The sequence below is a fragment of the Artibeus jamaicensis genome, unplaced genomic scaffold (genome assembly GCF_021234435.1).
Source record: "Artibeus jamaicensis isolate MK-2021 breed Jamaican fruit bat unplaced genomic scaffold, CSHL_Jam_final scaffold_537, whole genome shotgun sequence".
Lineage (NCBI taxonomy): Eukaryota > Metazoa > Chordata > Mammalia > Chiroptera > Phyllostomidae > Artibeus > Artibeus jamaicensis.
Genome location: NW_026522047.1, coordinates 39,919,142 through 39,932,769, shown reverse-complemented (window position 1 = coordinate 39,932,769; position 13,628 = coordinate 39,919,142). Strand labels below are relative to the sequence as shown.

Here is a 13,628-nt window from a genome sequence, read left to right as displayed (position 1 = left end):
AGAGCCCTAGCTTATCTTTGCCTCTCTCACCCTTCTTTGGAAACCCATATTTGACACCTGCCATATGCAGGGCCTAAACCATGGCAGCCCTGTCTAGCAGGGAGAGCTGAGTCTGGGAGGTGAAGCTGCTTCCCTAGGCAGCCCAGAGCCCTGGCACAGCCCAGAGACCCTGGCCGGGCCTGCCAGCTTTGCTCTCACCACCACCCTGAGAGGAAGGAAGTGCTGGTGTTACCCCCATTTACTCACTGGACTGAGGGCAAGCCTCTAACTTCCAGGTCTCAGTTTGCTCATCCCTGAGAGGATCCAGTGTCGCCTGCCCTGAGGGGTGCTGGGTGTGTGTATGGCCCCTTTCCCTGCCCCCAGCAGCCTTTGCTTTAGGAGCCAAGTTGAAATTGCACTTTTAAAATAAAGAAAACAGGAGATGTTCCCCCTAGCTAGAGAATACTACAAATTAGTCAGCCGAGTGTCCTGATTTCTCCCTCATGTTGAGATTGGCATCCAGTGTGAGCCAATTAAGTCTCTTCTTCTTAAGAAAAGACTTAAATGACTCAGCTACTGATTGATCCAGGTACTTGCTTCAGGCAAGGCTGGATCCAGGCATCTATATAGTAGCAAGAGTCTGTCCACACTGGTGGCTGTCAGGCAGGCTGTGTCTCCACAGCCCAAGATGTCACCTGCTCACACAGGAGGGGCCCCATCTCACCAAGTCACATGATGGTTTGTGAACTAACCCCTGGCAGGGGCCCGGGTTCTGAATCTCGCAGACTCAAGGTACCTCTGCCTCCAACCTGACCCCTGGGGAGTCAACATCTTACGGCCTTGAATGGAGGAGATGAAATTGGGAGGGCAGGAGTCACTGAATTTGGCACTATCATACCTCAGAATGGGATGTGTGGGGGGCCATGGTGGACTTGCATGTGCCCCTGTGGGTCATGATGTCTGGCTGGACCCCTGCTTGTCTGCCAGTCCAGTGAGGAAACCAGCATCTTACCTGGTTTTCTCAGTGTTGTATACTTGTGGGGCCTCTGCTGTATGCAGGCACGTGCCAGGTGCCTGGGACGCTACCTCCCTGGGGTCGGCTCTGAGTGACCCTCTTTTCTTCCCCCCAGGCAAGGGCGGTGAACGGAGCACGTATACTGCCTTTGGGAGAGATGCAGGTGTTGGGGGCTTGACTCAGGTGAGGCTTCGTATTAGGGTGGGGGCCTCTGGGGCCCATTTGCACCCAGCTATCTGCAGAACCCGGAGAACGGGATATGTGGGACCCCAGTTCTCACAGTGGAGGGTCATTGCAAGTGGGCAGGGACCGGTCAGGGGTAGGAGGGGATGCCATGGAGGCTGCAGTCACTGTTCCACCCGTCCCTTTCTCACCTACCTTTTAAATTTGCAATTTTTAAAAAATGTGTGTATTGATTTTAAGGGGAGAGAAAGAAACATTGATTTGTTGTTCCACTTACTTACGCATTCATTCATGGGTTGACTCTTGTATGTGCCCTGGCCTGTGATCAAACCCTGGTATATTGAGACAGTGCTCTAGCTAAGCTACCTGGCCAGGGCAACTGTTTAAAATTTTAAACAGATTGGTCACAGTTTCCTTCCTTGATATGTGGAAGGGTTCCCTGGCTGAGCCAAGTCTTGGTCATTCTTCCAGCAGCAGCTAAAATAGCATGGGGTCCAGGGGCAGGTTTTGCTGGCCAGGAGTGGATGGGACAGGGGAAGGCAGAGAAAGCCACAGCCTCATGGCCCCCCAACCCGGGGACCACTGTATACAGCTGGAGGTGCTCAGAGAGACACCAGCATATAGAGAAATTGAGGCTGTCCCAGCAGCCCTGGTCCCCTGCCCCTCGCTCTTCTCAGAGAGTTCGCCCCACAGGCCCCCAGGCAAACCTTTACACTCGCCCCAGCTGTAAGGCTGACAACACTGACTGGCCACAGTTGGCACATGTGGCCTCTTGTCCTGGTCACCGTTTGGGGATCCTCCCTGCCATAGCCAAGGGTTTCATTCCTGTTCTGTGCTGTGCCTACTGAATCTCAGGCTGCAGCTGGTCTTGTCCCAGGTGGCAAGGTGACACAGGTGATCACCTGTGAGCACATCAAAGGAGCCAGAGTGGCAGCAGATCACCAACTGGGCACCAGGCCCTGTGCCAAGGACAGAGCTCATAAGGCCCCCATTGGTCCCCAGGACTCCACCTGAGCCAGCACGCCTGTTTTACAGATGGGAAAGATCAGGCATAGAGCATCCACTTGCGTGGAGCCTTGAACCCCAGTCACTCATGCTCCCAAGGGAATAAAGCCCATTTCAAATTTATTATGAAGAAGTAAACCATCTACTGTAAGAAAAAATGTACAAACTAAAACAAGCAGATTTGGCTGACTCCTAGACAGACACACACACATTTGTATGTTCTGCATCCCAGAACGGGGGGTTTTGTCAGACTTGATGACAACTGTTTTTCTTAAGAGTAATACTGCAGCATACAGTCGCTGCATGACCCTTGTCAGGTGAGAAGTGTCTCAGGCAGGGGTCACTGTCACCTCTCGGATGGCCAGGCTGGGTGCTGGATAGCAGCCCAGCCCCTGATGATGACTTCCCCTCCTCTCCCCTCCCCTCCCCTCCCCTCCCTAGGCTGGCTTCCTGCCCAGCGAGCTGGCCCTCAGCAGCCCTGGGCCACTGTCCCCCTCAGGCGTCAAGAGCGGATCTCAGTATTACTCTTCCTACCCCAGCCATGCTCGGCGGAGAGCTGCAGACAGCGGCCTGGGTGAGTGAGTCCACTGTGCCTCTCAGGCCCTGGACAGACTGGGAGATCAGATGGATAAAGGGATGAGTAGTGAGCCTAGAAGGAAACAGTGGATTCTTGTTATTTGTAGAGGTTCTGTCCTATGAAGTCACCATGAACACTGATCTTCTGGGGGAGTGCAAGGGTAGGTTCCTGCCAGCCTCTATTCAAAACAGATCAATACCTAACTTTGTGTCAAGTGTCTTTCTCTCTGAAGACACCTTATTTCACATAAACTTGCCCATGGTACTGTAACTTGGGCTTGAATGTGGCTGGTCTAATACATACTTTTCACATCCCAGTAGTTTTTGCGCCCAGGGGATGGTAGCCAGCACCATAGCACCACACACCCATGGGGAGTGTTTTAAGCAGCAAAATCACCACAAAAAGCATTAAAATCAAGGTTCTCAATAGACAGAAAGGGACCCTGATTTGTAGTCTGAGCTGGAATTGGAAGGCAGAACACCACCTGGGCCCCCTCGGTGGGCACATGCATGGTAGCTGCCCAGGTTTCCCTAACACACTGTGTGTGTGATTTGGAGGAACTGACTTTGGCAGATTTGCAAATCTGGGATCTGTGAATAAAGAGAATCAGCTGTGGGGGTTGGGGTAGGGGCGGAGTGGAGGGCTTTGGAGCAGGGCTATGGCTGAAGTCCCCATTTCCTCCCTGCTTCCCGGGCTCCCTGCCACAGAACCGCCCCCTCGCTCCCCATGTGGTTCTTGCATGTTGTCAGACCTCTGCGTGCGGGCCCAAGCCCTTGTTTAAGTAATTCCATTAAAAGGGAAGCTCAAGGGTCTCTTCTGTGATGTGTAGGGGTGGCTGTCTTCTGACACCCCTGGGGATAGACATACCCCTGGGCCTTAAAGGATTCCTGTGCAACCCTGGCTGGATGGGGCAGGAGCCAGGCTGGACAGGGGTGGCTCATTCCTTTCACTCTGAACAGACGCGCAGCCCAAGAAAGTCCGGAAAGTGCCACCAGGTCTTCCGTCCTCGGTGAGTGGTGGGGTGGATCAGAAGCCACGCAGCGTTGGGGGGGAGCCTGGCCTGTGTGTGCAGCTGTAGCTGGGAACGTATGGCCTGCTGAGTGTGGGCACATAGGTCCTGGGCCAAGACCCCCGCAGCTACACTGGCCAGTCATCTGGACTTATGCCCCAAGGCCTGAATTCTGACCAGAGACCACCTCTCAGGGAGTTTGGAAAGTTCTTCCTAGGGTCTAGTCTCAGTCCTCCTGCTTTAGGAGGTCATGTCCTGTGGTGCATAGAAAGGGTGTGGATGGGGTCCTGCAGGTGGAGCAGGTGTGGACACCCTATGGGCCAGTTTGGAGGTCCCGCCCCCCCACTCTGTCCACCCAGGTTCAAGCCTGCCTGTGTCCCTGCCCTCTTCCTGGAGCTTGGCAGGTACTAAGCCCAGCAGATGGTGCTGGGCCATTCACGCTTTAACCATGGGAAGAAAAGGCATGTTGCCTGTTTCCCTGGGTTGGCTCTGCGCTGGCTTCCAGGACCCCTTGGGCCTAGAGGTCAGACAGAGCCCCTACAGGTAAACTCAGGCCACGGGCACAAGGTTAGTGTCAGAGGTTGACATTGCACAGCCAGGAGGTACAGTCGGGCTCAGGCGGTTTTCCTGATGTCATTGACTCCCGCATTTTTTGCACCTAAATCCCCACCTTAATTCCTAGACGTGGGAGACCCTTGGGCCCTCCTCACCATGCCAGCACTCTGCGTGCCTTCCTGTACTCCAGGGCTTGGGCAGACGTTATCAGTTGATCCCAGCACTTTGTCCTGAGCCCCGCCTTAGTTTCAGGCAGTGCTCACTGCTCAGAGTTGGCACTGATCCTAGAAGACTTTTGCTATCTCCCTGCTCTGGGACACCCTGGGTGGTATGTTAGTCCAGGGCCCTGTCTCTAAGGCCCCTAGGTCTTGTATGATCAAGGCTGAGGCCAAGGAAAGTTCCAGCATTGGGGGAACAAGGAAGGAGGAAGGGCTGGGCTTTAATGGATCAAAAGGAGTTTAATGGATTAAACAGGGAAAAGGAATTCTCTGCAAGAAGTCCAGCTCTGGAAAAATGGGCTGGTGGGCCAGACTCCTGTCCAAGTGGAGGGTAGGACTGGGGAAGGGGTGAGCTGAGGGTGGGGATAGGTTAGTCCTGCCCTTCTTGTCCATGCGCACCTACCTGCCCACAGGTGTACCCACCCAGCTCAGGTGATGACTACGGCAGGGATGCTACCCCCTACCCATCTGCCAAGACCCCCAGCAGCACCTACCCAGCCCCCTTCTACATGGCAGGTACGTGGGAACTCACCCGAGACAGCTAGGACAGGGCCCAGGTCCCTCTGCCCATCTACCTCACTGTCCCCTCCTCTCTACAGATGGCAGCCTGCACTCCTCGGCCGAGCTCTGGAGCCCTGCAGGCCAGGCGGGCTTTGGGCCTATGCTGGGTGGGGGCTCGTCCCCACTGCCCCTCCCGCCGGGTGGCGGCAGCTCTGTGGGCAGTGGTAGTGGCAGTGGGTTTGGTGGCCTGCACCAGCACGAGCGCATGGTAGGCCCCTCGGGATGGAGTGGGGGCGTGCATTTGGGTAGCACCCTGTCTGATCCCCTTTGACCCCATCTGACATCTGACCCCATCCCACCACAGGGCTACCAACTGCACAGCGTGGAGGTGAATGGTGGGCTCCCGGCTGTGTCCACTTTCTCGGCCCCCACAGCTGCCTATGGCAGTATTGCCAGCCACACGCCCCCTGTTAGTGGGGCCGACAGCCTCATGGGTATGGCCCCCTCACCCCACTCTCATGGTCCCTTGTTATTAACAACATCCTCCCTCTCCTGGGATCAGCTAGGCTCCTCCTCCGAGTTTCTGATGTTTGAAAATGGCTTATCACCTCGAAACACTTTCCATTTAACCCCATGTTGCCTTTTGTGCTATTGTTGCTGCTGTGTTTTTTTAGTGATACATTAATTTTAAGTGTCACAAAAAAGAAAGAAAGAAAGATGACTTTTTGCGGAGTGAATTTCCCCACTTCACCTCTGGGAAAACTGACTCAGAGAGGGGATCTCTTGCTTCAGGGACCACAGTCTGCCTCCAGAGCCTCCATAGGGGCAGATGGCAAGATACCAGGCAGAAATCAGACCAAAAATGGGGTTTGCCCAGACCTGAGCTTGTGTATCCATGCCCAGGAGCTAAGTATAGAAGGAAGCTCCCCGTGAGCTGTGGCATCCAAGCCAAGCTCAAGTAGAGTAGTGGGGGTGCCTAATACTTGAGGTTGGGTCTCACCTCTGTACACCCACAGGCTCTCGAGGGACTACAGCTGGCAGTTCTGGGGACGCCCTTGGGAAGGCACTGGCCTCGGTAAGGCTCAAGGGGGGGGTGAGGTGGGATGGGTGGGTGTAGCAGGGTGGCTGGGCCAGCGACTTCGAGAGACCAGCCCCTGACCGGCTTGCCTGGTGGCCCTGTCTCTCCTCACCCCCATTTCAGATCTACTCTCCAGATCACTCAAGCAATAACTTCTCATCTAGCCCTTCCACCCCTGTGGGCTCCCCACAGGGTCTGACAGGTCTGTACTGGGTGCTGGGTAGGGGGGCTGTGTCTGCTGCCTCCAGTCTGGGGCAGGTGGGTGGGAAGGAATCAGGCTACATCATGGGTTGGGGAATTGCACAGACCAGGGGCCTTGAAGTTTATGTTCCTGTGGGCATCCAGCAAGGCTTCTGGGAGGAGGTCTTAAAGCCAGGACTCTTAGGCCACACAGCACAGTGAAGACTAGGAGGCGGGACCCAGCAGGTCTGTGCTGGTGAGTGTGAGGGACACGAGAGATTCAACCGAGCCAGGGTGGAGATGCCTGAATCAGAGCAGTGGACCTGAGGCTCTCACCCGGACTCCAGAACGTGCACATACTGGTGTTCGTCCTTGCAGCAGATAGTTAGGCACAGTGTATACGCTGTCCTTGCTGTGCCAAAGGGGCCAGGTCCTCCTATTCCTCCCTTCTCTGTTCCCTGCAAGGAGTAGTGAAAGCAGAGTTTTAGAAGACCTGCGTAGTGGAGCAGGACTAGAAGGAACTAGCTTTAAGGGCACCTACTGTGTGCCTCTGAGCCAGCAATCTTCCCTGTGGGAAAAGGGGGTGGTTGATTGTGCATGGAGGAAACAAGCTTGGGAGAAGTGAATCTGCCTGGACTTAGTTGGACTCACAGCCCTACAACAGCTCTGTGGATGCGGGCGCCCCCGTGTGGCCAGCTTGGGTATCAGACCACTCAGCTTCCTCAACCCTGCCTTCCAGATTCCATCCTCCCTCCTCCCTCTCTGGATCAGGCTGCACCAACACCTTTAAGTTCTCCATTCATGTGTCTCCTACCCTTTCCAGGGACATCACAGTGGCCCCGAGCAGGAGCCCCCGGTGCCTTATCCCCTAGTTATGACGGGGGTCTCCACAATCTGGTGAGCTTCCTATGTGGCTGGTGAGGGAAAAGGGTGGAGGTGCTTGTAGACAGACATGGCGTACGTGTGGAAAGGCATGGAGACGAGACGCTGGTTCTCAGGGCACAAAAGGCAGCCAATGGGGGTGGCTCAGCATTTCTGCTGTGGCTACATTTCATGTGACTTTGAAAATGAGTCCCATAAGAGAGTCATTAGATCTCATGTGACCAGCAGGATTTTCTTTAGGGCACAGATACCCCTTTGACAAGAGTAAACTTCATTATTAATTTGTTGGGAATAAGGTCCAGCCTTGTCTCCATAGCCAGTGCAGGCACATTTTTCAGGCCAGGTCACATAGGACTAGGCGGGGGTCCTAGCAGCCAGTCCACTCTCACCCCTCCCCCCACCCCTACAGCAGAACAAGATGGAAGACCACCTGGACGAGGCCATCCACGTGCTCCGCAGCCACGCCGTGGGTACCTCAGGCGACATGCATGGGATACTGCCTAACCACGGAACACTGGCTTCGGGTTTTGCCGGCCCTGTCATGCCACTGGGCGGGCGGCACACCAGCTTGGTGAGTTCTGAGCAAGAGAGGGGCCAGGAGGGTGGGCAGTGGGAGCCCTGCCAGCTTTGACTCTTCCACTCCTGGTCCCTAGGTTGGAGGCAGCCACTCGGAGGACAGCCTCCCCGGCAATGGCAGCCTCATGCACAACCATGTGGTCCTCCCCAGCCAGCCCAACACCCTCCCTGACCTCTCTCGGCCTCCTGACTCCTACAGTGGTAAGTGCCAGTAACGTGCCTGGGCAGACTGGCCAGCACCTCCAAGCCACCTGTGCTTTGGCTCCTCCTCTGGGGCTCGGTCACTGGGCACCACTTCTTCCTCTGGAAAACAGGAACGACAGGGCTTGTGACACAGTGGAACAGCCAGGGTGGACTGTTCACTCACTAATAGGATGGGGCTTGGGACAGATCCCTCTCTGTTCCAGTTGAGGAAACTGAGGCACAGTGGGAACTGGGGAAGCCCTTTGAGCATGGATGGCAGCCAAGCAGGTGTGGTTACTATCACAGGCACCTAGAGTCTTAGAGAGGCTGGCAAAGTCACTGGTCATCTCTTTCTGGAAGCAAGGTAGAGCCAGCAGCCTCCAGTCTTGGCTCTGGTGTGGTGATGCTACAGCCATCAGGGCTCCTGTGTTTTATTCAGTCATCCGACAGTTTAGTGAACTGAAGTCGCCCAGAAGTGTGTAGTAGTGCCAAGTATGTGCCTAGCGGCTCTCCAGGCTCCAGGGAATAAAACATGGAATCCAACAGAGAAAGCGCCACCCTCCCACTGTGGGGAATGGGGAGGAGACAGGTGTGAGAAAGTAGGGAGGGGAGGGTATGCAGAGGGAGGTATGGTAGTTTTAAAGATAGTTGGGATTAAAGGGTTGTAACATGGGAGCAGAGCCAGGGAGGAGCAAAACTAGGAGGGGAGACCCCATGCAAAGGTCCTTGGACAGGACCAGGCCTGGAGCAGAATGAGTGAGGGGAGAAGGTGAGGGCAGGTAGGGGAAAGTCATGTAAGGTTTGTAGGCCACACAGAATTGTTGGGCTTTTACCCTGCGGAAAGAGAATTATGGGCAGAGGAGGGACAGTACCAGGACCAGATACCATCTAGTAGCTTTGGGGAGGACAAGCTAGGGAAAGGGAAAGGCAAAGGTAGGACCTGACCTGGCTGCTTACTGGTGCCCTTTGATGGCTGCTGCTGTATAGGGATGACAGTGGGAACCAGGGACCAGGGCAGACAGTACTCTCTGGTCCTGGAGGGATTGTGGGGGCAGATGCTGGGGCCTGGCCAAGGCATAGTGGGTGGGTTTGGGATATTCTGAAGGCAGAGCCCGTAGCACCTGCTGTCGAAGTGATGATGAGATTTGGGCATGGAGTTCAGGATGGGGCCTGAGTGTCATCGTACTTGGTGGCATTCAGAGGCAAAAGAGGCTAGGTGGGGCCATAGGCAGTGCACGGACAGAACAGTGTCCAGGCCTGAGTGTCAGGCCAGATTGGGACAGGCAGCTGTGGGAGGTGAAGGAGGATGGACTGTGTCAGATGCTAAAGTGAGGACCCAGGCTCTACACTGACTAGGGGTCAGGATGACCTGGGCAGCGGCAACACCAGTGGAATGCTGGGACGTTACTGTCCAGGAAGCAGGAGTGGTTTCTTTAAAGACTGAGGTGACATGTTTGAAGGTGTTGAGGCCAGCAAGGGGAGGCCATTGGTGAGCAGGACAGCTGTCCGCTTGGTGGGTGGTCTTGTGGCAGGGCTCACAAGCACACACCAGGGATCAGGTCTCATCACAGCCAGTCCCCAGATCAGTTATGCCAACCCTGCTACGTACAGCAAGGGAGACTCAGGCCCAGAGAGGGACCAGGGACTCCCCTCCAGGCAGTGCTTGAGCCTGGTCTCCACCTACCCACCTTTACATCAACCTTGAAAAATATACCGCATCAGGTGACAATAATGTGATGTTGGTACATGACAAGGCTGCTTAATTTACCAAGCACCCTGGGAATCCACCATGCAATCCAAATTAAACCAGACTCTCATCCTTGCCTGGGGACCCTTCCCATCCTACCCCACTCCCACCCCCAAAAGCCAGCTGGCTTTTAGAAGGAAGTCACTGCTTTCGTGTTTCTTAATTCTGTCACTCCACACCCAGAGTCTCACCCAGAGGGCGTCGGGCAGTATCTGGGAACATCTGTGGTTCTCGTGACCAGGGTTGCTCCTGGCATTGAGTGCGTGGGGCTGGGGATGCCACTCCTCATTCTGCGGTGCCAGGGAGGGACCCTAGGCTTGTATCTGCAGGGTCTCTGCCTCCGGTCCCCTCCCCTCCCTCCTTTCAGTTTATTCACTGAGGAACCCTGGGCTGTCTCCGTTGTTGGCACTTTGCCATTTTTGCCTTCAGTGTAGTTGAATTCAGTGTAACTGTTTCCCTGGAAACCACGTATTTTGTTTATGTAGTTTCTGGACTTTTCAAACATCAATGTCCTGCCAGTGTTCTTCTGCATCTGTTTGCTTGCTCATGTTGGTTGTCAGGTCTGCCACCTTACAGGTGGCTGAGAACAGGCCCAGGGCCTGTCTAGGACACTAAGTCGCTTTCCACTTTGCTTCCCTCAGGTGTTTTCTGGAACATGTTGCCTGGAGCATGTGTACAAGAAGTTTTCAGGTGTGGCTCCAAATTGTGGAATTTCTGGGTACACATGTGTCTGTCCACCTATTCCAGACAACACCCAGCTGTTGCCCAGAGTGGTCACGCCACCATGCTATGTCACAAGCAGTACTTAGAATTGTCAGGTCACTCTCTTCAGCTGACTTTCTGGGTGTGACGTGTAGCTCAGTAGTCCTCATCTGGGATTTCACGTTGGCCTAACGATGCATATTTCCATAGAGCCGTGCCTGTTTCCATGCCTCGGAATGCCTGCTCCATGCTTTGCCTGTTTTCCTATTGAGCCATCCGTCCTTTTCTTATTGATTTGTAGGAGTCCTTTACATATTGTGGAGACCCAGCCTTTGTTGGTTTATACGTGACGAGTACCTTATATCTTGTGGCATATCTTACCTTTTTTGGTATCCTAGTGATCAGGAATTTTCAGTTACAATACAGTCACGTTTATCAATTTCCTTGGAGAACAGTTCTTTAGTATTTTATAAAATAGTTCCCTGGCCCTGTGCAGCATTGAAATTTCCCTGCACTTCCTTCTAAAGGTTGCACCTGCAGACCTTTCCCATTGCAGATCTTTGTCTATAATTATGTGCCTGTGTGTAAGGTAGGTCCCCCCCCCCACCACACACACACACACAGAGTCTCTCTGTCTCTGTCTCTCTCTCTCTCTCTGCAAATAAAGGCCTGGCTATTCCAGGAGAGCTTGTACACCTCACAAGAAGATCAAAGGGGATTTGTCCAGTGGCCTTGGAGGTGGCTATACCCTAACCCCCAGCCTGTTTCAGGACTCGGTCACAGGGCCACCACCTCAGGCACCGGCGAGATCAAGCGGGAGGAGAAAGAGGATGAGGAGAATGTGTCGGTAGCCGACAACTCCGAGGAGGAGAAGAAGGAGCTAAAGGCCCCCCGGATCCGGACCAGGTGCCAGCCCCTTCTCAGCCCCTGCCCCACCCGTCAGGACACAAGCACACGCACACAGTGCTCACACCAGTGGCGCTCACACCGCGAGGCATCCGGCGGGCCCTGCGCCTGTTCCCCGCCTCACTGTCTCCCTCTGGCCCCCCGGCCCCCCCCACCCCCATAGCCCGGACGAGGACGAGGACGACCTTCTCCCCCCAGAGCAGAAGGCTGAGCGGGAGAAGGAGCGCCGGGTGGCCAATAACGCTCGGGAGCGACTGCGGGTCCGAGACATCAATGAGGCCTTTAAGGAGCTGGGGCGCATGTGCCAGCTGCACCTCAACAGTGAGAAGCCCCAGACCAAACTGCTCATCCTGCACCAGGCCGTGTCGGTCATCCTGAACCTGGAGCAGCAGGTGCGAGGTCAGTGGGGGCGCCGCTCCTCTCCCATTGCCTCTGCCCCCCGCTCTCTCCTCCCCCTTCCTGGAGCCCGCCTCCCCTGCAGTGACTGGTCTCCTCTCACAATGACCATCTCCCTGCAGTGACTGTGCCTTACAGTGACCATCCTCTCCCCAGTCATTGTCTCCCCCAAAGTGGCTCCCCTTCCTCCCACAGTGATGGTCCTCCCATCTTGTACCAACTGCCCTCTGCCTGACCCCATTGTCCCCTCTGGAATGGGAGGATGAGACTCTAGACCCTTAGCCCTACAGACCCGGGCACTTGGGCTCCAAACGCTATCCTGGGCCCTAGGGACCCCTGCCCACCCCTTCCATCTCAGGAAGCCCAGAGCCTGGCCAGCAGGTGCCTGTGTCTCTTGGGGCCCAGAGGCTGTCACTGTCACTCTGAGCAGACACCTTATGGGGACTCCATTAACCCCCATCTGCAACGGGGTTCACCTCCCTTCCCCAGGGTTGGGTGAGAATCTGAAAGCCTCCCCCAGGTGACTCCCTTCTCCCCCAGATCAGCTGCTTCCTTAACTCCTCCCCATCCTGCACACCCATTAACCCTTTTTCTCCTGCAGCACTGTCGCTTGTACTGGAGCTGGGGCTCTGGCCCACCCTGCACTGTCCCCCTCAGCTCTCAGGTTTCCGCATCTGCACTTGGTGTGGGCATCATGCCGTGTCCCCGCGTCCGCCTCTCTGCTCTCTGACTCTTGCGCTCTTCCCCCACCCAGCCTGTCCGTCTCTGCTTCCACCGGCAGCCCCTCCTTACCTCGCACTTGCTGCCCGAGCACTGGATGGCTGGTGGCAACCTCAGGCCCTTTCCTCCGCAAAGCCCCTAGTGGAGACTCGAGGGAAGAAAGGGGACTGAGGAGCACCAGCCTCCGGGCCTGGCTGTCAGTTTGGTCTGCGCGCTTGTCCTGGGCTCCGGGGCCAGCAGGCAGGGTGAGGGCAACAGCCCCCCCAGCACAGGAGCAGGACAGGACACCAGGGGTCCAGGTTCCTGTGTCTCAGGCACATGCTGTATGCCAGGTCTTCACTCATTTTTATTTTATCTCCACAACTGAGTGGCAGGTGTCCTGATTTCAGTTAGCCTCTATCCTACCAAGAAAGAAACAGAGTGAGGTCACTTATCCAAAGCCACACGGCCATGCAGCTACTGGGACTGGGCTGGGTATGGGCCAGGCAGGCAGGTGTCTGGGCCCCAGTTCCAGATTCTTGTGTGGGAAAATGGGCTCAACGCAGCACCCACCACACACAGTGCTCCATAAATTGGAGCTGCCACCGTGGTCCTAAAAGCAGAAGCCCCAGGCCCAGGGAGCTAACTCCCAGCCCCAGGGTGGAGCCTCTGGGCAGGACTCACAGTGTACGCTCCAGGCCCAGCTGTTGGGCAGCCAGAGTCCAGTGTGGGTGTCTTGGAGAGTATGAGCTGGTTGTCTGTGGGATAGACTGAGTGTTCTGGACCATTCCTCGGCCCCAGGGATCTCCCCAGGCCTTTGGCTGCTGAGCCAGTCTCCTCAGCCCCTCTCCACCCTGGCTGACCAACCCAAGCAAGCCCAGCTCTCCCTCGCCCAGCAGGTGACTGCTCTGAATGGGGAAGGTCGTCACCCCGTGAGGAGCACCAGGCCTCCCCTCCCTTCCTGGCCAGTCCTGGGGCATGTGGGATGGACAAGGGATAGATGGAAATCAAGGCCCATCTCCATTTCTATGAAACGTCCTAGTGACAGTTGGGCCTTGACCCAGGGACATGACAGAGCCTTGCCTAGAATGAACCACAGGCACGCTGTCTGTGGTTTCTGGTCCGGGAGCACATTGTCATGGCCCTGAGCATGCGCACACTAGGCACATGCACTCATGCCATGGTGCCCACCCACACACGCAAGCCACGGACCGGCCCCTGTGCTACAGCATCCACG

At 55.7% G+C, this 13,628-nt stretch overlaps 1 protein-coding gene across 19 annotated transcripts in view; it reads left to right on the top strand.

Annotated features, from left to right (window-relative positions):
- Nucleotides 1–13,628, top strand: part of TCF3 (transcription factor 3) — a 37,584-nt gene that overhangs the window by 20,584 nt on the left and 3,372 nt on the right. For 8 of the 19 annotated variants that reach the window (XM_053658617.1, XM_053658616.1, XM_037138107.2 and 5 more), the window contains 13 exons: nucleotides 1,110–1,177; nucleotides 2,624–2,756; nucleotides 3,719–3,768; nucleotides 4,955–5,057; nucleotides 5,141–5,310; nucleotides 5,407–5,536; nucleotides 6,059–6,117; nucleotides 6,244–6,322; nucleotides 7,124–7,197; nucleotides 7,592–7,753; nucleotides 7,836–7,959; nucleotides 11,161–11,296; nucleotides 11,460–11,695. In XM_053658617.1, the coding sequence (XP_053514592.1) occupies nucleotides 1,110–1,177; nucleotides 2,624–2,756; nucleotides 3,719–3,768; nucleotides 4,955–5,057; nucleotides 5,141–5,310; nucleotides 5,407–5,536; nucleotides 6,059–6,117; nucleotides 6,244–6,322; nucleotides 7,124–7,197; nucleotides 7,592–7,753; nucleotides 7,836–7,959; nucleotides 11,161–11,296; nucleotides 11,460–11,695 (1,524 nt within the window). The remainder of the gene's footprint in view (nucleotides 1–1,109; nucleotides 1,178–2,623; nucleotides 2,757–3,718; nucleotides 3,769–4,954; nucleotides 5,058–5,140; nucleotides 5,311–5,406; nucleotides 5,537–6,058; nucleotides 6,118–6,243; nucleotides 6,323–7,123; nucleotides 7,198–7,591; nucleotides 7,754–7,835; nucleotides 7,960–11,160; nucleotides 11,297–11,459; nucleotides 11,696–13,628) is intronic. The other 11 variants (XM_053658625.1, XM_053658628.1, XM_053658626.1 and 8 more) reach the window with 5 other exon arrangements.